At 35.1% G+C, this 21,815-nt stretch overlaps 2 protein-coding genes across 2 annotated transcripts; one reads left to right on the top strand and one right to left on the bottom strand.

The window, feature by feature from the left end:
• The first annotated feature begins 446 nt into the window (after positions 1-446).
• LOC117339497 (heat shock 70 kDa protein 13-like) lies at positions 447-6,628 on the top strand. The gene is given in 7 exon segments (XM_033901131.1): positions 447-568; positions 2,849-2,938; positions 3,134-3,384; positions 3,647-3,866; positions 4,411-4,581; positions 5,452-5,843; positions 5,845-6,628. Coding segments are annotated over 7 exon segments (1,299 nt in total). The 5' UTR covers positions 447-543; the 3' UTR covers positions 5,995-6,628.
• Positions 6,629-12,817: 6,189 nt separating this feature from the next.
• LOC117339319 (fucose mutarotase-like) lies at positions 12,818-21,813 on the bottom strand. The gene is made up of 6 exons (XM_033900848.1): positions 21,662-21,813; positions 21,159-21,227; positions 19,418-19,488; positions 17,835-17,936; positions 15,149-15,222; positions 12,818-14,503 (listed from the first exon to the last, which is right to left on the bottom strand). Exons 1-6 carry the CDS (start codon positions 21,741-21,743, stop codon positions 14,452-14,454), a joined length of 450 nt encoding a protein of 149 aa, XP_033756739.1. The 5' UTR covers positions 21,744-21,813; the 3' UTR covers positions 12,818-14,451.
• Between the last annotated feature and the right edge of the window lie 2 nt (positions 21,814-21,815).

The raw sequence follows: 21,815 nt of genomic DNA, 5'->3' as shown, positions 1-21,815 counted from the left end.
AATATTAAACATTAATAGCTTTTAAACAATATTATTTTTTTTCATATAAAGTACTGTATATTTAAATATAAATACTTATAAACAGGTGCATTGCGCATCATAAATAACAACAAAATAATAATACTGTAATCAATGTGTATTTTTTCCTATATAAAGTACTGCATAAAATTATACATGTAGCTACTTATATCTTATAGTTCCTTATAGGTATGAGCCATGTAGCACAGGTAACACAGGTGAAAATCACAGGTAAATCACAGGTAAATCACAGGTAAAAACAAGCCGAACTACTCTGAAATAGACTATAATCCCTATCACAACATTTTCCCCATATTGTGATTTTAAAAAGTGGGCAAATGGAGATACAGCCGATTGTATCCGGTCCGCGACCGTGTCCTATTCTATTGATATTATTATTTCCAATCTAAGCGTTTGTGTGACCCAGAAGTACACGTTGATTTCCGGTTTTTGATGACAGGATACTGACATATGGAAGATTAGACGGCCTTTTCTTATTTCAGATATAAATCTACAAAACAAGATATGGGAGCCACATTTATAATCATCGGTAAGTATTTTGTCTCTGTCTTTTATCAGGGTACGGCCGTATGTAGATAGTATGGGTGACAATCAGCTAGTTTAAATATGGACACGATTTATGCCAGATAAAAATCCCGACCTCGTCATGTCATGATCACTAGCTACGGATTTTTAAAAACAAATTAAACCACATTGGGTGTGTATCAGAAACGTACATATCACATAATTACGCCAATTTGTATGGATAGAAAAAATATGATAATAATTATCTTATTGGAATCAAATTAAAAGTAATTGATACGTTTTTGTATTTTTTTAATATGAATGAAGGCAAAGCCTTAGAAGAGCGCAGCTATAAGCACCTGACTTACCGTTAATCAAAAAGAAAACACAGGGACCTGAGAATAACAGTCTAAGAACATCTACCACATTTTCAGATATTTTTTTTGAGGGGAGGGGGGGGGGGGGGGGGGGAGGAGGATGTTAATTTATTTAAAATAATGACACAACGCGTCTGCAAAGTATGCTATGTACAAGCTAGGCCAATATTAGGTCCTAAACCAATACATATATACTGTTAATTATACATCACCGATTAAAAAAAAAAAAAAAAATGAATAAACAACAACAAATATAATATATCGTATCACTATGTACATTAATTTACATTTAAAACCTGCCCCGAACACACATTAACCGATGTGTTATCCCCAACGAAGCCTCTCATTTTCCTATAGCTTAACAGTAACAGAAAAGCAAGTAGTGTGCTTCCACCGGGATCGAACCCGCGACCCCCGGTTTTACTAGTCAGCAGCTTTACAGACTGAGCAAAAGGGCTAGAAGGCAACCGTATCACTATATAAACTATTTACAATTAAAACTTGCAACTTAAATGTTTATGTATACATGTATATCTTTTGTTTTATGCAAATTATGGGTTAGGGTTTTGTTTTTGTTGTGTTTTTGAAGCACGGACATATATAAGTATGTATATCTAAGTCCGTGGTTGAAATAACAAGAAGCAAAATCACTCACTTAGACTATTATTTGAGATATATTATAAATATGCATAGAGGTTTTTAATCTGAAGTGAGTGCGTATTGGACAAGTTGTGAAAAAAGGCTTCATTTTCCACACAAAGAAACAAATGACTAAGTCTGTTTTCTCCTAGGAATTTGGTATACTTAACGTCCTCACTGTATACTTAGACAATGAGAACTATAACATTGGAGTTTGTAATAGAACATCACATAGATTTTGGAAAGTAAGACTGATACAAACAGAATGGAATCTCCTCATTCAAAAATGTTTTGATACACACTGTACAATGATAACTTGTGCTATATTTTTCACGATGCCTTGTTATCATAAAACATATATAATGTATCTAGTAATTTAAGGTAAATTAAATTTAAATTATCACATTTTTCACAGACATCTGGAAGACGAAACTCTTAAAATACATGCGCTGAAAAAGCGCGGGAATCAGTGGCAAAATCTTTGACGTTGAATTCTTATGGCGTCACGCTTGACGACGATACAGTACTATTCCGAATGGGGTGTTCAAGTCAGTAATATTTCAGGGTTTTCGGTTGTAACATGGAAAGTTATGCTAACAATGCTGTTATATAAAGATAAAACAATTAAAAACTGTTCTATATAACGCACATATGCAGCAAAATAACCTCTTATCCTACTCTCGCATCCAATTTGATCAAATTTGATCAGCACCGAAACAGGGAGGATTCCGATTAAGGTAACCAACGCAATATCTCAAGCCAATCAAATTCGCAAAATACATTGGCAATTTTTAAAGGAATCGGGCCTTTGACATGGGTTGTGTAGATATTTTAAGAATTAAGTAATTTGAACTAACTTTCAGTTATTTGTTTCGACGAGAGAGTCAGATCTCGTCGTGTAGGGAACGAGATTTCAAACATGGCTGCCTCTACTGGAGGCGCGCGACTTTTCCCGCCGGATATGATTTCAAAGTTGAAGGGGTATAGAATAGATTGGAAATATAGCTTATACACGTGTTGTCTTAAAGAGAGCTTCGTTCTCGCGCCCTTTGGGCGCGATGAGCTGCGCTTTTATTATAATTTTTATTTTTTTTTAAAGTTGTTCAAATATATTGACAAAATGGATGGGCTCCTGGGATAAAGAAAATTTGAAGTTTAATACCTTTATCTGTACGTAGTAAATTGGCAACATTTCCCGTGACTTCTTTTTGATTTTTACCAATATTAATGTTAGCGGGGAAAAAATCATCAGTAAAACTAGACTTTAATTTTATTCTATTATGTTTCAGGAACAGCCATAATGGCCATTTTCATGGCAGGATATTTTGCCCAACACTACCTACCCCCTCCCACACCAAAAATAGTTGGAATTGACCTTGGTAAGTTACATAATATAATGGAGACATTGTATTAAATTCATTAGAGGTATTAAGAATGTCAACAAACAAATCCTTCTTACTTTATTAAAAATATTTTCTAGAAATGTTAATATTCTTTTAGTTTTAACTTATTTAATTAATTACATTGCCATGTAATTGAACCCATGACTGATACATGTATTCTTTTCCCCTCAGGGACGACCTACTCTTGTGTAGGTGTCTACCATGCTGTGACAGGCAGGGTGGACGTACTGGAGGTACAGGACGGTCACCAGTGTATCCCTAGTGTTGTAGCCTTCACGGAACAAGGGGTTCTTGTTGGCTATGATGCAGTCGCTCAGGCAGAACACAATCCCAAAAATACTATCTATGATGCAAAGCGATTCATTGGCAAAGTTGTGTCTGAACAGGAACTATTACAGGCACAAAAACGTTACCCATTCAAGGTAAATAAAAAAAAGATATTTTAAGGGAAAAAAACTATTTTCGGGAATATTGTTTTTTTTTTGTCTGCCATAGATCATGATAATTTAGGTACATATACAGGTAATGAAGAAGATACAAATTAGATGAGATAGGAAAAGTAATCTATGTATTCTCATCTGAATTCAGATTTTTTATTTTAAATTTGATATAACCTCAATTGCACATAAATTTTAAGTTCATATACATTGTACTGATTAAATAGATCTTTCTCTATTTTTACAGATACTAGCAGATAAATCTGGTATGGTACAATTTGTTTTATCTGTAAACGACACCGAGCTGCGTTTACAGCCAGAGGAGATTGGATCAGTGATTGTTGACAAACTAAAATTAACAGCGGAGGCAAACTTGAGTGCCCCGGTTACAAAAGTTGTCATGTCAGTACCTGCTGAATTTAATGCCTTGCAGAGAAACTACACCAAAAAGGCCGCCAGCTTGACAGGTAATGAGTGATTTGAAATAAAAAAAAGTGTTTTAAACAAATTACGACTATAACCTTTACCTTTCATGATTGGGATATACATGTATTTGTCAAATTTCTACATATGTAATTGGTTTTGTATTGCCAACCTTGATATCTAAAAACAACTCCTTCATGCTAGCCTGACTATTTAAAATGTCTCTCAGCATTCTTAAATTTGATATTCCCAAAAAAATATTTGATAAATTCATATGGAGTTTTTGTCGTTTACAAAGTAATTACTTAAGAAAAGTTTTAATTTATCCCAGTTGAAACTATCTCATTATTTTGTTGGATATCCAAGGAATATTTTAGTCTTTGAACCAACTCTATTCAATTCAAGATTTTCTCTAAGTTTAAGAAAATTTTAGCTTTACAGGGACCAGCATGCATTTGACATTTCTTATTTATTTACAGTGCTGTAGTACCAGTTTACTTTTGATAAATGAAATATATCTTCTTTACTGAAGGTGTATGTAAAAACTAGAGGTGTCCTTAATATCAGAATATGCCTGTTTTATTGTAGGATTAGAGGTATTCCGAGTGATCAATGAGCCAACTGCCGCTGCCTTGGCGTATGGACTTCACACCAAGCCCAGTCTACAGAATGTGATGGTAGTAGACCTAGGGGGTGGAACGCTGGATGTTTCTCTCCTTAATGTCCAGGGGGGAATGTTCCTCACCCAGGCTATGGCAGGTAAGGGTCATACTATCACTACTAGATGTTAACCAATCCGAACACTTCAGACATAAACAGAGTCCTCTGTAACAGACCTGTAAATGTCAATACACAGATGAAATTCTCTTAAAAAATCATTTTTTGATTATTATTTCAACCTCACAAAAATAATTTAACAGTTATGTGAAATATTAGAAACTACAAATAAAACATTATCACTTTCTCCTTTGGAAGATGTTTTTGACAGTTCTTCTCTCTTCATTATTTCTCATTAAGAAAAAAAATAAGATATTTTTTTATTTCCTGGAATGATTGGGAAAAAAATCACTTTGAAAATAATATTTAAAAGAAAATAAAATCTCAAAAAAAAAAACATTCAGCAAAAATACCATGAAAATGATGTGTCTTTTAGGTCAGTAATTGTGTAATGTACAGCACATATCAATTTCACATTAAGTAACAGATTGACTTGAAGTATTATTCTGTCAGAACTAAAAACATTTTGGAGCAATTTAGAATATTTTCTCATTTCCCAAACGCAATCCAAAATTGTGGTCCCTCTAAATTAAGAATAAAAGAAAAAAGTTGATGTTTTCAACACAAGATTCAGGAACGTGGGTTTTTCCTGTGTACTCCGGTTTCCTCTCGCAGTAAGACCCTTGCATGCTTCCATCCTGGCCAACAAGCATGATTGATATAAGTAGATATGATTTGTTCCACAAATGTTGTAAAATAAATAAAGTTTACATTTTTTTTTTTTTGTATTTTTTTTTACAATTTTTACAAAGATATGGAAATTTGTCAGCACAGAATCAGCTAAAGGGAAACAACTCCGACAAATAATGGGTAAATTGGTTTTGTTTGAAACATGATTATTTTGATTTACAGGTAATAATCATCTTGGAGGACAGGACTTCAATCTAAGGCTGTATAACTACATACTGGAAAATATAGGCTCCCAGTATAATCGCCAGCTTACCCACCGCGAGGACCTACAGAGTGTTCGACTCAGTGTGGAAAATCTGAAGATTAGTCTAACCAGTCTAGCAAGCACAAATGTAGCAATTCCGCTCAAGTCATTTGGCCCTGATGTGGTGTATAAAACAACTATAACCAGGTCAGAATTTGAGAAATTAAACGAGGATTTATTTTCTAAAGTTCTTGTTCCAATTAAAACAGTTTTGAAAACTATAGAACTCCCGAAAGATGAGGTGGATGAAATCGTTTTAGTTGGAGGTTCCACTAGAATTCCAAAAGTTAGAGAACTTATACGAGACTTCTTTCGGTAAGGACCCCAACACTTCAGTAGATCCAGAATTGGCCGTAGCCATGGGTGTTTCTGTTCAGGCTGGAATCATCGGGGGCATGTGGCCTCTTAAAGTTAGTGCTGTTGAGCTCCCAACTATAGCCAAAAAGATTCAAATATCATGATGAATGTTCCATATTTAATGTTGTCTTATAAAATATATACATGTACAATTGTCATGTGTTTTAAAACTGTCTCAACATTCTTGTTAAATGGTTAAGTCTTTCAAAAACAAGAATGACATTTTGGGCCAGCTATTAATAAGATGCATGAGAGGGAAGGATCCAATTAAGACTTTTTGTTAATTATGCATAGCTGTATATCAGACCAGGGCTTTTTCTCACTGGTTTGGGATGGGGTCTTTTTGTCTCTTTTTGGAAAGAAAATTGGAGAATTGGGAAAGATTTTTTCATGAGTAAACAGCAATTTTTTTTTTTAATTTGGCTTTCAAATGAAATAATTCTAATTGGGAGTGAGGCCCATTAACGGCCCAAAAAAGCTCTCAGAAAAAGCACTGCAGACAACTGCCTTTCTGATAATTAATTGTAAGGAAGGGGAGAATTTATTGGAAAGAGAGATTTTAGGTTTTAGTTGATTAATGAAGGTGAAAATGAAAAACAACTTCTGATTTCTAACAGAAAGGCTAATTCTGTGTTCCCTTCCCTACAAAAATAAAAACAGTTAAATTGGTTATTTTTCAGAGAAGGGCAGACAGTGTGGTTTTTCTTTTAGATTGTATGTAAGAAGGGGAGATAATTTATAAAAAAGTAAGATGACAGAGCTCCCCTCGATTTGCACTCTTCTCCTAGAATATATCTTCCGGTCACTCGATTTGCAGCTCTTCTGCTTCTGGAAGATTTTCTACCTCTTCTGTCTCGAAGCTGGAAGATTTATCTTCCAAGAAGGTGGCGACCATGTTTTAAGTGTGCGAGTGATGAGTTTCACTAGAGAAGGATTTATGACACATACATGCACATGTTTGTGTCATAGTGTTTGAGAAAACTTAAAAACTTGTTTGTTTTAGGTTATATTCTTCCGGTTTACTCGATTTACATATAACAGAACGCGATCTTTTTAGAAAGCTTCTCTTCTGAGAAGAGTGCAAATCGAGTGAGGCTCTGGTTATTAATTTAAGGTAAGAAATTAAAGGGAGACAATTTTATGTAAGAGGCGATAATGCAGTCTTTTTTTCATTAGTTGGTTGTGAGAAAGCGGTCTTCATTCAGACTCACTGATGTTATTTTGTATATTAGAACAGAAAAAAATAGCAATTAATTTCTTCTGTGTAAGATGGGAGGAAATTAAAACTTTTAATTTGTTGTGAAAAATGAAGAAGACTTTATTTCCATTCAGATTCAAGTGCTATATTTTCCATGTTATCTTTTCTAGAATTTTACGAGTTTAAGTTAAATCATGTGTACATCCAAGTTGTACTGGCATAAGACTGATAAGGAGTTCATTAAAAGTTTGTTTAAAAAGAATATTTCTTTGTAGATTCCAGAGTAAATCCAGAGTAGTATCAAGCACATAATTTGAATGAAATCACAAATTTTAATTTTAATTTTAGGAGTTTTACCATTTTTTACGTAACATCAGTTTTTTAGGTAAGTTAAGAAAGTTTTAACATTATTTAAATGAAATAAAATGACAACATTGCCATCTTAACTGAAAGAAGTATGAGAATTCTTACCTACTTTAAGAAAACAGTCTTGATGATTTATATTTTATTTACCGTCAATTTAATGTTTAAGTATGCCACTACAGAATTATTTTTGTTCTGTAAACTTGAAATTTAAATCTGAGCTAATATTGTCTCTGTTTATCTTTGTTTGTACTGAAATCAATCCTACATTAAACCCCTGGGGATCAACACAGAATGTGATTTGATGTGTGTCATGGTGGGGATGGTGTGAGGATGGTGTGAGGATGGTGTTGGTACAGGGTGGGGATAGGTTGTATTAAGTTGTGAGTGTCTGTTATTCTGAGTTACTGAAAGTTGTGAGGTTGATGTGTGGTTTAAAATCTTTAAAAAAAACCAGAACATATATACGTGTATGTATATATTTCAAATGAGTTAAAATGTTGTCCAAAGATCTGCTAGAGTAAATACTGTTGATTTACTAAGCGTGCAATATATATATAATACTTTGATAATTACTGTGATTAAATAATTGTTCTGTTTGACAGAGACGTTTCATGTTAAATTATTCCTATTTGTCACAGCCTCTAACTGTTAAATCATTGTTAATACTGTTTAACATCCTTCTGAGTGCAAGATTGTGTTTTCTTTCCTCAGGGCCTCTGATAGCCCGAGTTTTCTCAGGCCCTGACACCATGCATGTCCGGTACAGGGTCTCTACACCAGACATGGTGTCAAGGCCAGAGAAACTTCAGCTAGACCGCAGAGTGTTATCTTTAAAAATTGATATAACTGTGAACTTATAACATTCTAAATCTGTGAAATAATCAATACCTTTTTCCACAAGTTTAAGCTTCCTCTACCTTCCCTAGGAATCAAACCCAAGATTACATGTTACTTGTCCAGTGCTCTACTGACTAAAGGGGAACTTTCTCTAGTAGGGTCAGTAATGTGTTATTTGCTTTACAACTGTGCCATAACGTCCAACTCACCTCCTCCATAGAATAACCATCTACCTACCTTCGGACTCAGGAGTTGGGATTTTTACTAGGCATGGGCTTTTGACAGAATTAATACAAAAAGTTTGGCATGGCGACACTTAGGGATCACTTTTTCCATTGTCATCGGCATCACCGTCAGTCACACTAAGTCTCCAGGACTTTTCTTTAACTACTTTTTTCCACATCAGTTTTGTAAATGTGTATGTGGTTTTATCATAATAGATTATATTACAAATCAAGTTCAAACTCCATGTCCATATTTCAATTCTTTGCTGGAGTTATGGCCCTTTGCACATAGGAAATACTCAAAATTGACTGTTTTCTAGCCTTTTTGTTATAACAATTACTACATCCATTTGTAACTTGTATATGGATTTATCATTGTGGATTACAATAATGAGTCAGAACCCAATGTCAATATTCTATGTTTTGCTGGAGTTATGGTCAAGTTTAAGAAATTTTCTTAATTAACTTTTTTGTCGGTATTTTTTTTTTCTACTGCTATAGCTACAATGTACATCTATTTGTAACTTGGTATGTGGTTTTGTCATTATGGATCCCAGTTGGGTTTTGAACCCTGTGTAAATATTCCACTTTTCGCTAGAGTTGTGATCCTTTGCACATGAAAAAACTAAGATTACGTAAAAAATAAATTCGGACCTTCCTTCACCTCCTCTTACCAGATCAAATTGAAACTTTTTATTTTGCTTTTAATCATCATAATGGATCACATATCAAGTCTGAACCTTGTATCACTATTAATATTCCATTTTTTATTTGAGTTACTGCCCTTTGCATTTAGGAAATTTCATAACAAAGATAATGTGTTATATTTTCTAACAATTGCTTGCCAATTTAATTAAAAATGAAGTGGACGCAGGCATCACATCCACTTCTGCAGGATTCTAGTCCACTTGTATATAAATATATTTATTTCATGTGACAGCATTTATTTGACAGGCTTTTCACCAGAATTTGATGTTGGAAGCATTTTTAGGTGCTGAGAGAAAGGGTAATTGATGAAAACATAATATTTTCAGGACTATCTATTTAAGATTATTAGTTTGCTGGATTTATCACAGCATGAACATCCAGGGTCATTTTGAGGCGATAGGCCTTATGTAGTAGTTGGTGGCTACCTCAAACTCACTGAAAAACAGGCGGAAAATACGTTATACAAATTTGGTTAACATGGCATCTAAGTAGATCTTTTCTAATTAAAGAGAAAGACAAATATGTACATGGACGTCATACAATGGCCCAGTTTTGGTTTTCAATATTCTGGTGTTGGATATACAAAATGTACATGTTAGTAATTACAAACATTTCAACAATTGGTTAAGTTTGAATAATTATGTAGATAATATCAGAAATGGTCATAAATATTGACCGCTGGCTGAGACTAATATTTAGCGACATTATGACATTTAAATTTGATAACTTGAGACATGACATTCCTCATATTTAATTTATTTTTTATTTATGAACGAAAAAATCTGGTTTTGTTATTTTCGGGTGAAAAATTCCCATACAGTAGGTAATTAGTTGAGTATGCAAGCCCGTGTAATATAAACTATTGTGTAGCTGGTGGCTAGTAAATTCAATCTTGTAACACCCATTAACTACTGGTATTATATTACTGTTTTAGTGATTTAATTTATTGCATTTATAAAAATATTATATATTTTTCATTTTAATTCTCCAACAGTGAACATTTTTATTTTCACCTTAATTACCTATTGATCATGAAAAATGTTTCTGATTCTGAGCAAAACTAGAAGAATGCTGTTTTTAATATTCCATTGTTCATGAATCCTCTAATTTGTTCTGCTTTGATTTTTTAATTATGTTCATGTAGAAAATTGATTTTTCTTAACTCGAAAGATTTTTTTGCATTTACCACCATGGTACCAGTAAATCTTGTTTTTTTCTTCATAATCAAAATTTGTGTAAGTTTTCCAAAGATGATCTGTGGCTTTGAATTGATGAAGTCTGCGGGCGGTACCTCATCTTTTAATGCTACAGTCTAAATCTGATATTCGTTCTTTACTCTGTAACGGTGCAACGTGGCCTGGGACGACCTTTTACTAACTTTGTATGTTACTCTTTAAGGAAAAAGTGGTTAAAGATAATTTTCTTACTTATGGCTTGCCTTCATGTTATCATTTGTACTGAAATTGGACACCATGAACAATCAATTTTTAATTTTTATGAATACAGCAAATAATTTATGTATTTGGGTCACATGTTACGGGTACGGATTATAGTGTGTGGAGTATTGATATTGTTCTTTGTGAATGAAATATTTCATTTAACTATTTTTTGTATGACGTTTAATTTTCTGGCATGGTTTTCCGTTGTCAGAGTTATTCTTCAAGGTTGGAAGTTAAACTGCTTGTTTTTTCCCCCCGACTAGAAATAGAAACAAAAATTGTTGATATTGAAAATCTTTGACAATAAAAACTGTTGAATTGATACTATACTGATGTTTATTGTTGTACTTTGATTGAATTGTGTTACTCATCACCAAGTTTGTACCAAAAACATTTCTTAAAATCCTAAGATGCCTACATTTTACAGTGTAGGAAAATCCGTTCAGCATTTTCATGTATCATCTGACATGTAAATTATTTAACCATTCAAATGCTGTGGAAATTGCACCTGTTTACAAACGTAGAACCTTATTGATAAATGGACATAAAATGGTGAAATAATCTTTAAATGTCACACCTGTTTATTAGCCTCACGTCTGTCTCTAAAATCAAACCTGTCTATAAATATTACACTTTTCTATAAACATCACACCCTGTCTATGAATGTCACACCTGTCTATAAACATCACACCTGTCTATAAACATCACACCTATCTATAAATATCACACCTGTCTATAAACATCACACCTGTCTATAAACATCACACCTGTCTATAAACATCACACCTATCTATAAATGTCACACCTGTCTATAAACATCACACCTATCTATAAGCAACACACCCTGTCTATGAATGTCACACCTGTCTATAAATGTTACACCTGTCTATAAATGTTACACCTGTCTATAAATGTTACACCTGTATATAAACATCACATCTGTCTATAAACATCACACCTGTCTATAAATATCACACCTGTTTATAAACAATGCACCTGTTAACACACCTGTCTATAACAACACACCTGTCTATAACAACACACCTGTCTATAAACAACACATCTGTATATAAATGTCACATCTGTCTATAAATGTCACACCTGTCTATAAACAACACACCTGTCTATAAATGTCACACCTGTCTATAAATGTCACACCTGTCTATAAACACCACACCTGTCTATAAACATCACACCTGTCTTTAAATGTCACACCTGTCTATAAATGTCGCACCTGTCTATAAACAACACACCTGTCTATAAATGTCACACCTGTCTATAAACAACACACCTGTCTATATACATCACACCTGTCTATAAACATCACACCTGTCTATAAACACACCTGTCTATAAATATCACACCTGTCTATAAACATCACACCTGTCTATAAACATCACCTGTCTATAAACATCACACCTGTCTTTAAACAACACACCTGTCTATAAATATCACACCTGTCTATAAACATCACACCTGTCTATAAACATCACACCTGTCTATAAACATCACCTGTCTATAAACATCACACCTGTTTATAAATATCACCTGTCTATAAACAACACACCTGTCTATAAACATCACACCTCTCTATAAACATCACACCTCTCTATAAACATCACACCTCTCTATAAACATCACACCTCTCTATAACAACACACCTGTCTATAAACATCACACCTCTCTATAAACATCACACCTCTCTATAAACAACACACCTGTCTATAAACATCACACCTCTCTATAAACATCACACCTGTCTATAAACATCACCTCTCTATAAACATCACACCTCTCTATAAACATCACACCTGTCTATAAACATCACACCTCTCTATAAACATCACACCTGTCTATAAACATCACACCTGTCTATAAACATCACACCTCTCTATAAACATCACACCTGTCTATAAACATCACACCTGTCTATAAACATCACACCTCTCTATAAACACCACACCTCTCTATAAACATCACACATGTCTATAAACATCACACCTCTCTATAAACATCACACCTGTCTATAAACATCACACCTCTCTATAAACATCACACCTGTCAGGTCCAGGGTGAGTCAGTTGGTACGTTTACAATATAGTTAATTCCCATTTCACCTTCCTTTGTAGAGTAAAAATAAAACAAATCTGAAATATTCCATGTCATAAATGATTTTATTAAAAGATATATCCAATTCTAGTCATGTCCCATGCTGCAATCAACCTCAGATTATATATATATTAATTACATACACCCACTAACACCGGAATAAACACATTAATATCAAATAAACATCATTTTTGTCCAACATCTATGGGTATAACAAATCTGAAATATTCCATGTCATGAATGATTTTATTAAAAGATATATCCAATTCTAGTCATGTTCCATGCTGCAATCAACCTCAGAGAGTATATACATGTATATTAATTACATATATACATCAACTATCACCCAGATAAACACATTAATCAAATAAACATCATTTTGTACCACACCTACAGGTATAACTTGTTACTGACATTTTACACAATACAAACACAAATGTATATAAACACGCACTACCAATGTTAACATAACCTACATGTAAAGGCTGTATAAAGCTAAACCCTGTGTATAAAGACCACTGTATAGAGCTGTACCCTGTGTATAAAGGCCACCTGTATAAAGCTAAACCCTGTGTATAAAGACCACTGTATAGAGCTGTACCCTGTCTATAAAGGCCACCTGTATAAAGCTAAACCCTGTGTATAAAGACCACTGTATATAACAAAAGCTTGTCTTAAAGACAACCTGTGTAAAGTTAAAACCTGTCTTAAAGGCCATCTGTATAGAGTTTCAACCTGTCTATAAAGACCATCAGTGTATAACAAAAGCCTGGCTTAAAGGCCACCTGTATAAAGCTAAAACCTGTCTATAAAGACCACATGTGCATAACAAAAACCTGTCAAGAAAGGTCACCTATTCCGGTTCTCAAAGCAACACAATGTACATTTATATTATTGCCCTGTTTATAAGGTCACCTGTCTATAAAGGATTTTTTCTCTAATCCATTGATTGGTCTTTATATGCAGGATTAACTGTTAATAATAAATGTTTATGTAATCATAATGGGAACAAGTTTGATATTCTGTTTATCATGCACATAACAATATGCCATGAATAATTTGGCAATTCAAAGGAAAACACCTCTGGTTTTTGTTCTATGTCTGTGACGTCACCCTATTTCTATATACAGGTTGATATTATATTTGTTATAATCAAAACTGAGATGTTTATTACAACTCTACAGAGCTGTATTTAGTTTACCTACAATTTCTATAACTTTGAATCCAACAGTATCACAAAGTATTTTGATCTATACATAATAACATTCATTGTAAACCAAATAAATATCAACAATCCTTTAATAATCCTTTACAATAAAATCACATTTTGTTTGGCTAGATGATTTAAATTGTAAGATCAATGATTCTTGAAGTTCATCTTTATACTGCATATATATCCTAATGAATGCAACTGTCAATATTACAAATTTACAGACCTGCAATAAAATCTTCATCAAGAAGATATCAGAGCTATTATACAAAGATTTTATCAGATTAGTGAGATTTCAAGCAAATTAAATGAGATCTTCAATACATATATGATTAATATCATAATGATGGCACAATACGAATGATTTCCTGAATCACAAAATTGGAATGTCAAGTTCTACATCCTAAATATCTTGAGACGGTCCTTGTTCGATTTCCTTGTATACAGAAAAGTTAATCTGTTTCCGGGCCTTAGCCTATGACACCCTTCTTCAGAATAATATTCCCATACAAGGCAGTTTCTCTGAAAAAGAAAAGGAAAATTACATATCATTACTTATTAGGAAAAGTCAAAGTTTATAATTAACATGCAGTATAAATATTGACATTTCTGTACTATATGTGGCCTTGCTAAGCTTTGTCACAATTTAATATTATGTTTTTATATCACCATTAATCATCTGATTGATGGACTATTTAAATTGTTCCTGTCCAGGGTCTTTAACAAATTTCATATATATGACTTTTCCTCTTGGAGAAAAAGTTTGAACCTACATAGCACCAGTTAGCAGCATACAATGGTGGGCACCAAGAGAACTCTCGTCTTGGATGGTTCATAATACTCCATGTGAACAGTAAAAACTTTCTCAGCTTGTTCATAACTCACTCCATCTGAACTACAGCAAAAACTTTCTCAGCTTGTTCATAACTCACCCAATGTAAACTACAGCAAAAACTTTCTCAGCTTGTTCATAACTCACCCAATGTAAACTACAGCAAAAACTTTCTTAGCTTGTTCATAACTCACCCAGTGTGAACTACAGCAAAAACTTTCTCAGCTTGTTCATAACTCACCCAGTGTGAACTACAGCAAAAACTTTCTCAGCTTGTTCATAACTCACCCAGTGTGAACTACAGCAAAAACTTTCTTAGCTTGTTCATAACTCACCCAGTGTGAACTACAGCAAATGCTTTCTTGGCTCGTTCATAAAATGCAAATCGCTCCACCAACTGTACATCAACCTACAGAAAAAAACAAACATCCCAACATAATTTACTTACAGACATGATAACAGAATATGTTAAATTTATATAGATAATCATGTATAATGATAATCTTGTTCACGTGACAAGGCTGACAGACGACAAAGTACAACAAAAGCTGTTGGAGAACAGCATAGCTCGTCTCGCAAATGTTTGTCAATAAATAATTAAAATATATTAATTGGAATGTTGTGAATTCATGCAATTTTCAAAACCATACAATTTTATATATATATAAATTTATTTATTGACAAACATTCGGGAGACAAACTATGCTGTTGTTAAATGAATATATTAAATACAAATGTAATTGCTTTTGGACATATTTCTTCAATTTTTTGACAAAATATTATCCTAATGAGAGTGTTGTCTCCCTTGAAAAATGTGGACCAGTATAAATTGTCTATTGTGATCATTTCGACATTGTTTTATTTTCAGTTTCACCCCAAGAAGGGATAGTGTAATTCCATAGGGACTCTTTTACCTAATATCAGCACCCTAGTACAATCATAAAGTGACGTGTTAATAGCTTTCAACATTTGCACAAAAATTTTAAAAATGTGTTTTTTCCCCAAAAAAATCTTTCTATTCAACTCCGGCAATGGATAGTTTAACCCCCACAGGGAACCTAATACCATGTATTACTATACAGGGAACCTAATACCATGTATTACTATACAGGGAACCTAATACCATGTATTACTATACAGGGAACCTAATACCATGTATTACTATACAGGGAACCTAATACCATGTATTACTATACAGGGAACCTAATACCATGTATTACTATACAGGGAACCTAATACCATGTATTACTATACAGGGAACCTAATACCATGTATTACTATACAGGGAACCTAATACCATGTATTACTATACAGGGAACCTAATACCATGTATTACTATACAGGGAACCTAATACCATGTATTACTATACAGGGAACCTAATACCATGTATTACTATACAGGGAACCTAATACCATGTATTACTATACAGGGAACCTAATACCATGTATTACTATGGCTTTCAATACTCACAACATAAGTCCGAAGATTTAAAAGCAAAAACAAAAAAACACAGATTTAAAAAGAAAAAATCTTTTTTTTTTTAAATTTTACTCCAGGAAGGGATTGTCTTACTCCATAGGGACTCTATTGCAAAATATCAGCACCCTAGTACAATTATAAAGTGATGTATTAATACCTTTCAACACTTGCACCAAAAACTTAACGCAGAAATATTCTAAGTCCAAAAATTTGAAAATTCTGGTTTTTTCCCAAAAATCTTTCGGTTTTACTCTGGCAGGGGATAGTTTAACCCCAGAGGGACTTTATTGCCAATTATCAGCACCCTAGTACAATTATAAAATGATGTATTAATACCTTTCAACACTTGCACCTAAAACTTAACGCAGAAATATTCTAAGTCCAAAAAATTTCAAAAAACTGTTTTTTTTCCAAAATATCTTTTAGTTTAACTCCGGCAGGGGATAGTTTAACCCCCACAGGGACCATATTACCATAAATTACTATGCCTTTCAACACTTGCACCAAAAATTTAACATTTGAAAAACCAACGCCGACGCCGGAGTGACGACATAAGCTCTCACTCTTCTTCGAAGAGACGAGCTAAAAAGTGATGGCGATAGGTCACAGTGAGCCTTCGGATGTATCAGGTTCTGTTTTTAATGAAATAATCCTGTGTCTGTTTTTCCCTGAGTAACTGGTTTGATTTATTTTGTTTAACGTCCTTTTAACAGCCAGGGTCATTTAAGGACGTTCCAGGTTTTGGAGGTGGAGGAAAGCCGGAGTACCTGGAGAAAAACCAACGGCCTACGGTCAGTACCAGGCAACTGCCGCACGTAGGTTTCGAACTCACAACCCAGTGGTGGAGGGCTAGTGATAAAGTGTCGAGACACCTTAACCACTCGGCCACCGCGGCCCCTCCCTGGGTAACACTTCCCTTTAATATCACAGACATATATATACACCAGTACTGTAGCAACCAACCAGGACTATTTTATTCTCAATTTGCTAACTTTCTCTTTTAGGTTGAAATTTCTCGATTTCAGCAAATTCTTCTCCCAAGTTGAGTTGTATGGGCCGGAGTATGAAACTACTTCTATGAAAATTCCATTCCACACCGCTGACTTTGACGATTGAATCCTGATATGTGTATCTATAATTTAACTTTAAAGGAACATTCCTTCATTTAATAAAGCGTACAGTAGGTTGCCAGAATGAAACTTAATGAGAAATATATATTTTTCCCAAGTACTAAAAGTTATAATATTTATATTAATACGGACGGCAGTTTTACTCTCAAGGAAAACCAAAGTGCTTCAAATATTAAATCCTCAAAATTCTCAATTTGACCCAAAGTATCACTAATTACCACAAAGACAGACAGTATTTGTGTACAAAACGTCATTTTTCTGTACATTTCGGATTTACTTACATTACTGGTAGGCACAAAAACTCTTATAATCCTCATTTGGGCATAAATTTTATCAATAGAAATTTGAAGTTTCTGATGTCCGAACGAAGGAAATGTCCCTTTAATGTGGATTTTTTATTAAGCTGCCCACCTGCTTTCCTTCATGTTTGTAAGAAATGGCCTTGTACTTCTCCCAAACCGGAGTTTGTAGTCCTCTCTGTTTATCACTGGGTACTAGGTCCATCAGGGCTATCTACAACAAAACGCAGTCCATATCCAAAATACAGGTAATCTAAATATGTGTACAGTCAAACCTGTAATAAAGGACACCTCTGTATAAAGGACACTTGTCTATAACAGACTCAGCAGATCCACTCCTTCCAATTAACTATATAGTTAACCTCTGTATAAAAGACACCTGTCTATAAAGGACAGACTCAGCAGATCCACTCCTTCCAATTAACTATATAATTTACCTCTGTATAAAGGACACTTGTCTATAAAGGACAGACTTGTAAGACCCACACCTTCCAATTAACTATATTACTTACCTCTGTATAAAGGACACTTGTCTATAAAGGACAGACTCAGCATATCCACTCCTTCCAATTAATTATATAATTTACCTCTGTATAAAGGACACTTGTCTATAAAGGACAGACTCATCATTCAGACCCACGCCTTCCAATTAACTATATAATTTACCTCTGTATAAAGGGCACTTGTCTATAAAGGACACTTTTTATATGTCCCTTGGGTGTCCTTTATGGACAGGTTTGACTGTAAGTATAGAAAAAACTACAATTTACTGCTAACAACAACTTTCTGCATTCAGTTTGAACAAGAAAAAAACAACATCATACACACACAACTTATCCTTCGTCCTCTCAATAAATTTGTTTGACCTTCGGGAACACCTGAGCCTATTCTCCATGTACTTTTTCAAGGGTCTCCACGAATATTTTTTTAATTATTTTTTTCCATTTTCAATCTTGTGTTACTAATTTTGTGTTAGAATTACATTTTTGTATGATTTTATTTGGATATCAATATTTTCTGCTTATTTTTTGATGTGACGAAAAATCCTCTAAATCAATTACTAAATATAACCACATTTGTACAGGACACCAAACAATCTCCAGCAACTTAGCCATGTTAAACAGTAACAGCACTTTTTTAATTGCAAGCTTGATGTTGTTCAGTTAACTTTAATTTAATCAACAGGTGTAACTTCCTGTGCATTTGTTCTAAATTTGAAAAGTTCGGACCAAGAAAAGTTCAGACTCAGAAAGGTTCACACTCAGAAAAGTTCAGACTCAGGAAGGTTCACACTCAGTAAAGTTCAGACCCAGAAAAGTTCACACTCAGAAAGGTTCACACACAGAAAAGTTCACACTCAGAAAAGTTCAGACCCAGAAAGGTTCACACTCAGAAAAGTTCAGACCAAGAATAGTTCACACTCAAAAAGGTTCACACTCAGAAAAGTTCACACTCAGAAAAGTTCAGACCCAGAAAGGTTCAGACTCAGAAAAGTTCAGACTCAGAAAAGTTCAGACTCAGAAAGGTTCACACTCAGAAAAGTTCAGACCAAGAATAGTTCACACTCAAAAAGGTTCACACTCAGAAAAGTTCAGACCCAGAAAGGTTCACACTCAGAAAAGTTCAGACTCAGAAAAGTTCAGACTCAGAAAAGCTCAGACCTAGAATAGTTCAAGGACACAGAAATTGACTTACAGGACGGTCTACATACGCATCCAACGGAAACAACTGGAGGATAGCGTCCATCAATGTAGGGATGTCAATACCTGGAAAAGTAAACAAGTCCAGGTGTAATGTATACAGTGATAAACTTTAAACATACAGAATGTATCAATCAGTACCCAACTGTTGAACTGTGCTTGTACACATGTGAAAGACTGTTCAGCATTTATCATGGTCCAAATCGCTTGACCAAAAAGCTAGAGTTCGTCATTTTGAAATATGGGCAGGCCAAGTGATATTGTTTTGCTTTCAGATGAGCCTTGACAAAGATGTTCAAGGCCTGTATTAATACTAGTAGATCCATCAAGATATAAGCCTTAAATTATGCATCTAAATAACTGACAGCCTAGCTTGCCTCATTCATGAACTAAAAAGGCCCAAGGGAAAAACACAGGAATTTTACTAAGCCAGTGGCCGCTGCAGGCGTGTTGTAATCCGTGTTGCTACCAACTGAGCCAAAGAAGCAAAGCAAAGTAAACACATATTTGAATTTTTTGATACTGCTGTCTATATTTATTGTTACAACACTTTATAAGAGATCAGTTCTCCCTGCACTAGGGGTCAGTACTACCTGTACTAGGGGTCAGTCCTACCTGTACTAGGGGTCAGCCCTACCTGTACTAGGGGCCAGTCCTACCTGTACTAGGGGTCAGTCCTACCTGTACTAGGGGTCAGCCCTACCTGTACTAGGGGTCAGCCCTACCTGTACTAGGGGTCAGTCCTACCTGTACTAGGGTTCAGTCTTACCTGTACTAGGGGTCAGTCCTACCTGTACTAGAGGTTAGTCCTACCTGTACCTAGGGGTCAGCCCTACCTGTAATAGAGGTTAGCTTTACCTGAACCTTGAGGACAGCCTTACCTGTACTAAAGGTTAATTATAGCTTTACCTGTACCAAAGGTTGAGCTCTACCTGTACCTACTCCTATGCGTCAGCTCTACCTGTATCTAGGGGTCAGCCTTACCTGTACCTAGGGGTCGGCCTTACCTGAACTAGAGGTTAGCTCTACCTGGACCTTAGGGTCAGCCCTACCTGTACCTAGGGGTCGGCCTTACCTGAACTAGAGGTTAGCTCTACCTGGACCTTAGGGTCAGCCCTACCTGTACCTAGGGGACAGCCCTACCTGTACCTAGGGGTCGGCCTTACCTGAACTAGAGGTTAGCTCTACCTGGACCTACTCCTAGGGGTCAGCCCTACCTGTACCACAGGTTAACTACCTGTACCTAGGGGTCAGACTTACCTGTACTAGAGGTTATAGATCTAGACCTACCTGTACCTAGGGGTCAGCCCCACCTGTACTAGAGGGTAGCTTTACCTGTACTAGGGGTCAGTCCTACCTGTACTAGGGGTTAGTCCTACCTGTACTAGGGGTCAGTCCTACCTGTACTAGGGGTCAGTCCTACCTGTACTAGGGGTTAGTCCTACCTGTACTAGGGGTCAGTCCTACCTGTACTAGGGGTTAGTCCTACCTGTACTAGGGGTTAGCTCTACTTATACCTAGGGGTCAGTCCTACCTGTACTAGGGGTCAGTCCTACCTGTGCTAGAGGTTAGCTCTACCTGTACTAGGGGTCAGCCCTACCTGTACTAGGGGTCAGTCCTACCTGTACTGGAGGTTAGCTGTACCAGTACCTAGGGGTCAGCCCTACCTGTACTAGAGGTTAGCTTTACCTGTACCCAGGGGTCTGTGACCTGTGGTTATATAACACTGATCTTACCATCTGCTCTGACTTCTATTGGTCCAGATTTGCTAACTGACGAGGATGGAAAATTAGCATCTGCCAAAACTGAAATGATGAAAAAAGAAACCTGTTCATGTGTATACAGTAAAGTACCGAGTCAAAGATAACATGCATATATGCATTGCCATGTTAAATAAGCACATTATTACTGTATCATAGCAGAGACATATATATGTCTCTGATCATATGAGTTAGTTACAAATGATGATAATATAATGGTGGTCATTTTCATCCCATTTATTTATGCCCAGTACTACCACAGGGGCATGTTTTATATCAGAAAATAGCCAGAAATATCTATATATATTGACAATATATAGGTATTTCTGGCTATTTTTTAATATAAGACTAGACATGCCTCTGTGGTACAGTAGATAAAAGTCCATTGGCCCAGCTAATTATAATCCTTATGAAACATTTCAGTTGGAATTATTGTCTGATTGCGAATTATTGGAGCTGACAGTTTCAATGATACAAACCTATTTCATCCCCATGGCCCATTGATGCCAACACGTGTAACAGATTTGGTGACAGGACATTTGGAATACGTTTTAAAGGCATTTTTCTAGATCCTCAAAGGGCGATGCTTCTTCCGTTCCAAGGGGCGTAACTAGCTAACACAACCACGTACGT

This window comes from Pecten maximus, chromosome 12 (assembly GCF_902652985.1).
Source record: "Pecten maximus chromosome 12, xPecMax1.1, whole genome shotgun sequence".
Taxonomy (NCBI): domain Eukaryota; kingdom Metazoa; phylum Mollusca; class Bivalvia; order Pectinida; family Pectinidae; genus Pecten; species Pecten maximus.
This window is presented reverse-complemented; position numbering and strand designations above follow the sequence as displayed.

Bases quoted from the DNA above. Each gene is read 5' to 3' on its own strand.
- LOC117339319 (XM_033900848.1), bottom strand. From the start codon at position 21,743: ATGCCTTTAAAACGTATTCCAAATGTCCTGTCACCAAATCTGTTACAC. The intron at 21,228-21,661 runs GTTTGTATCATT...TCATCATTTCAG, and splicing joins GGGCCATGGGGATGAAATAG to TTTTGGCAGATGCTAATTTT. The intron at 15,223-17,834 runs GTGGGCAGCTTA...TTTTTTCTGTAG, and splicing joins ACAAACATGAAGGAAAGCAG to GTTGATGTACAGTTGGTGGA.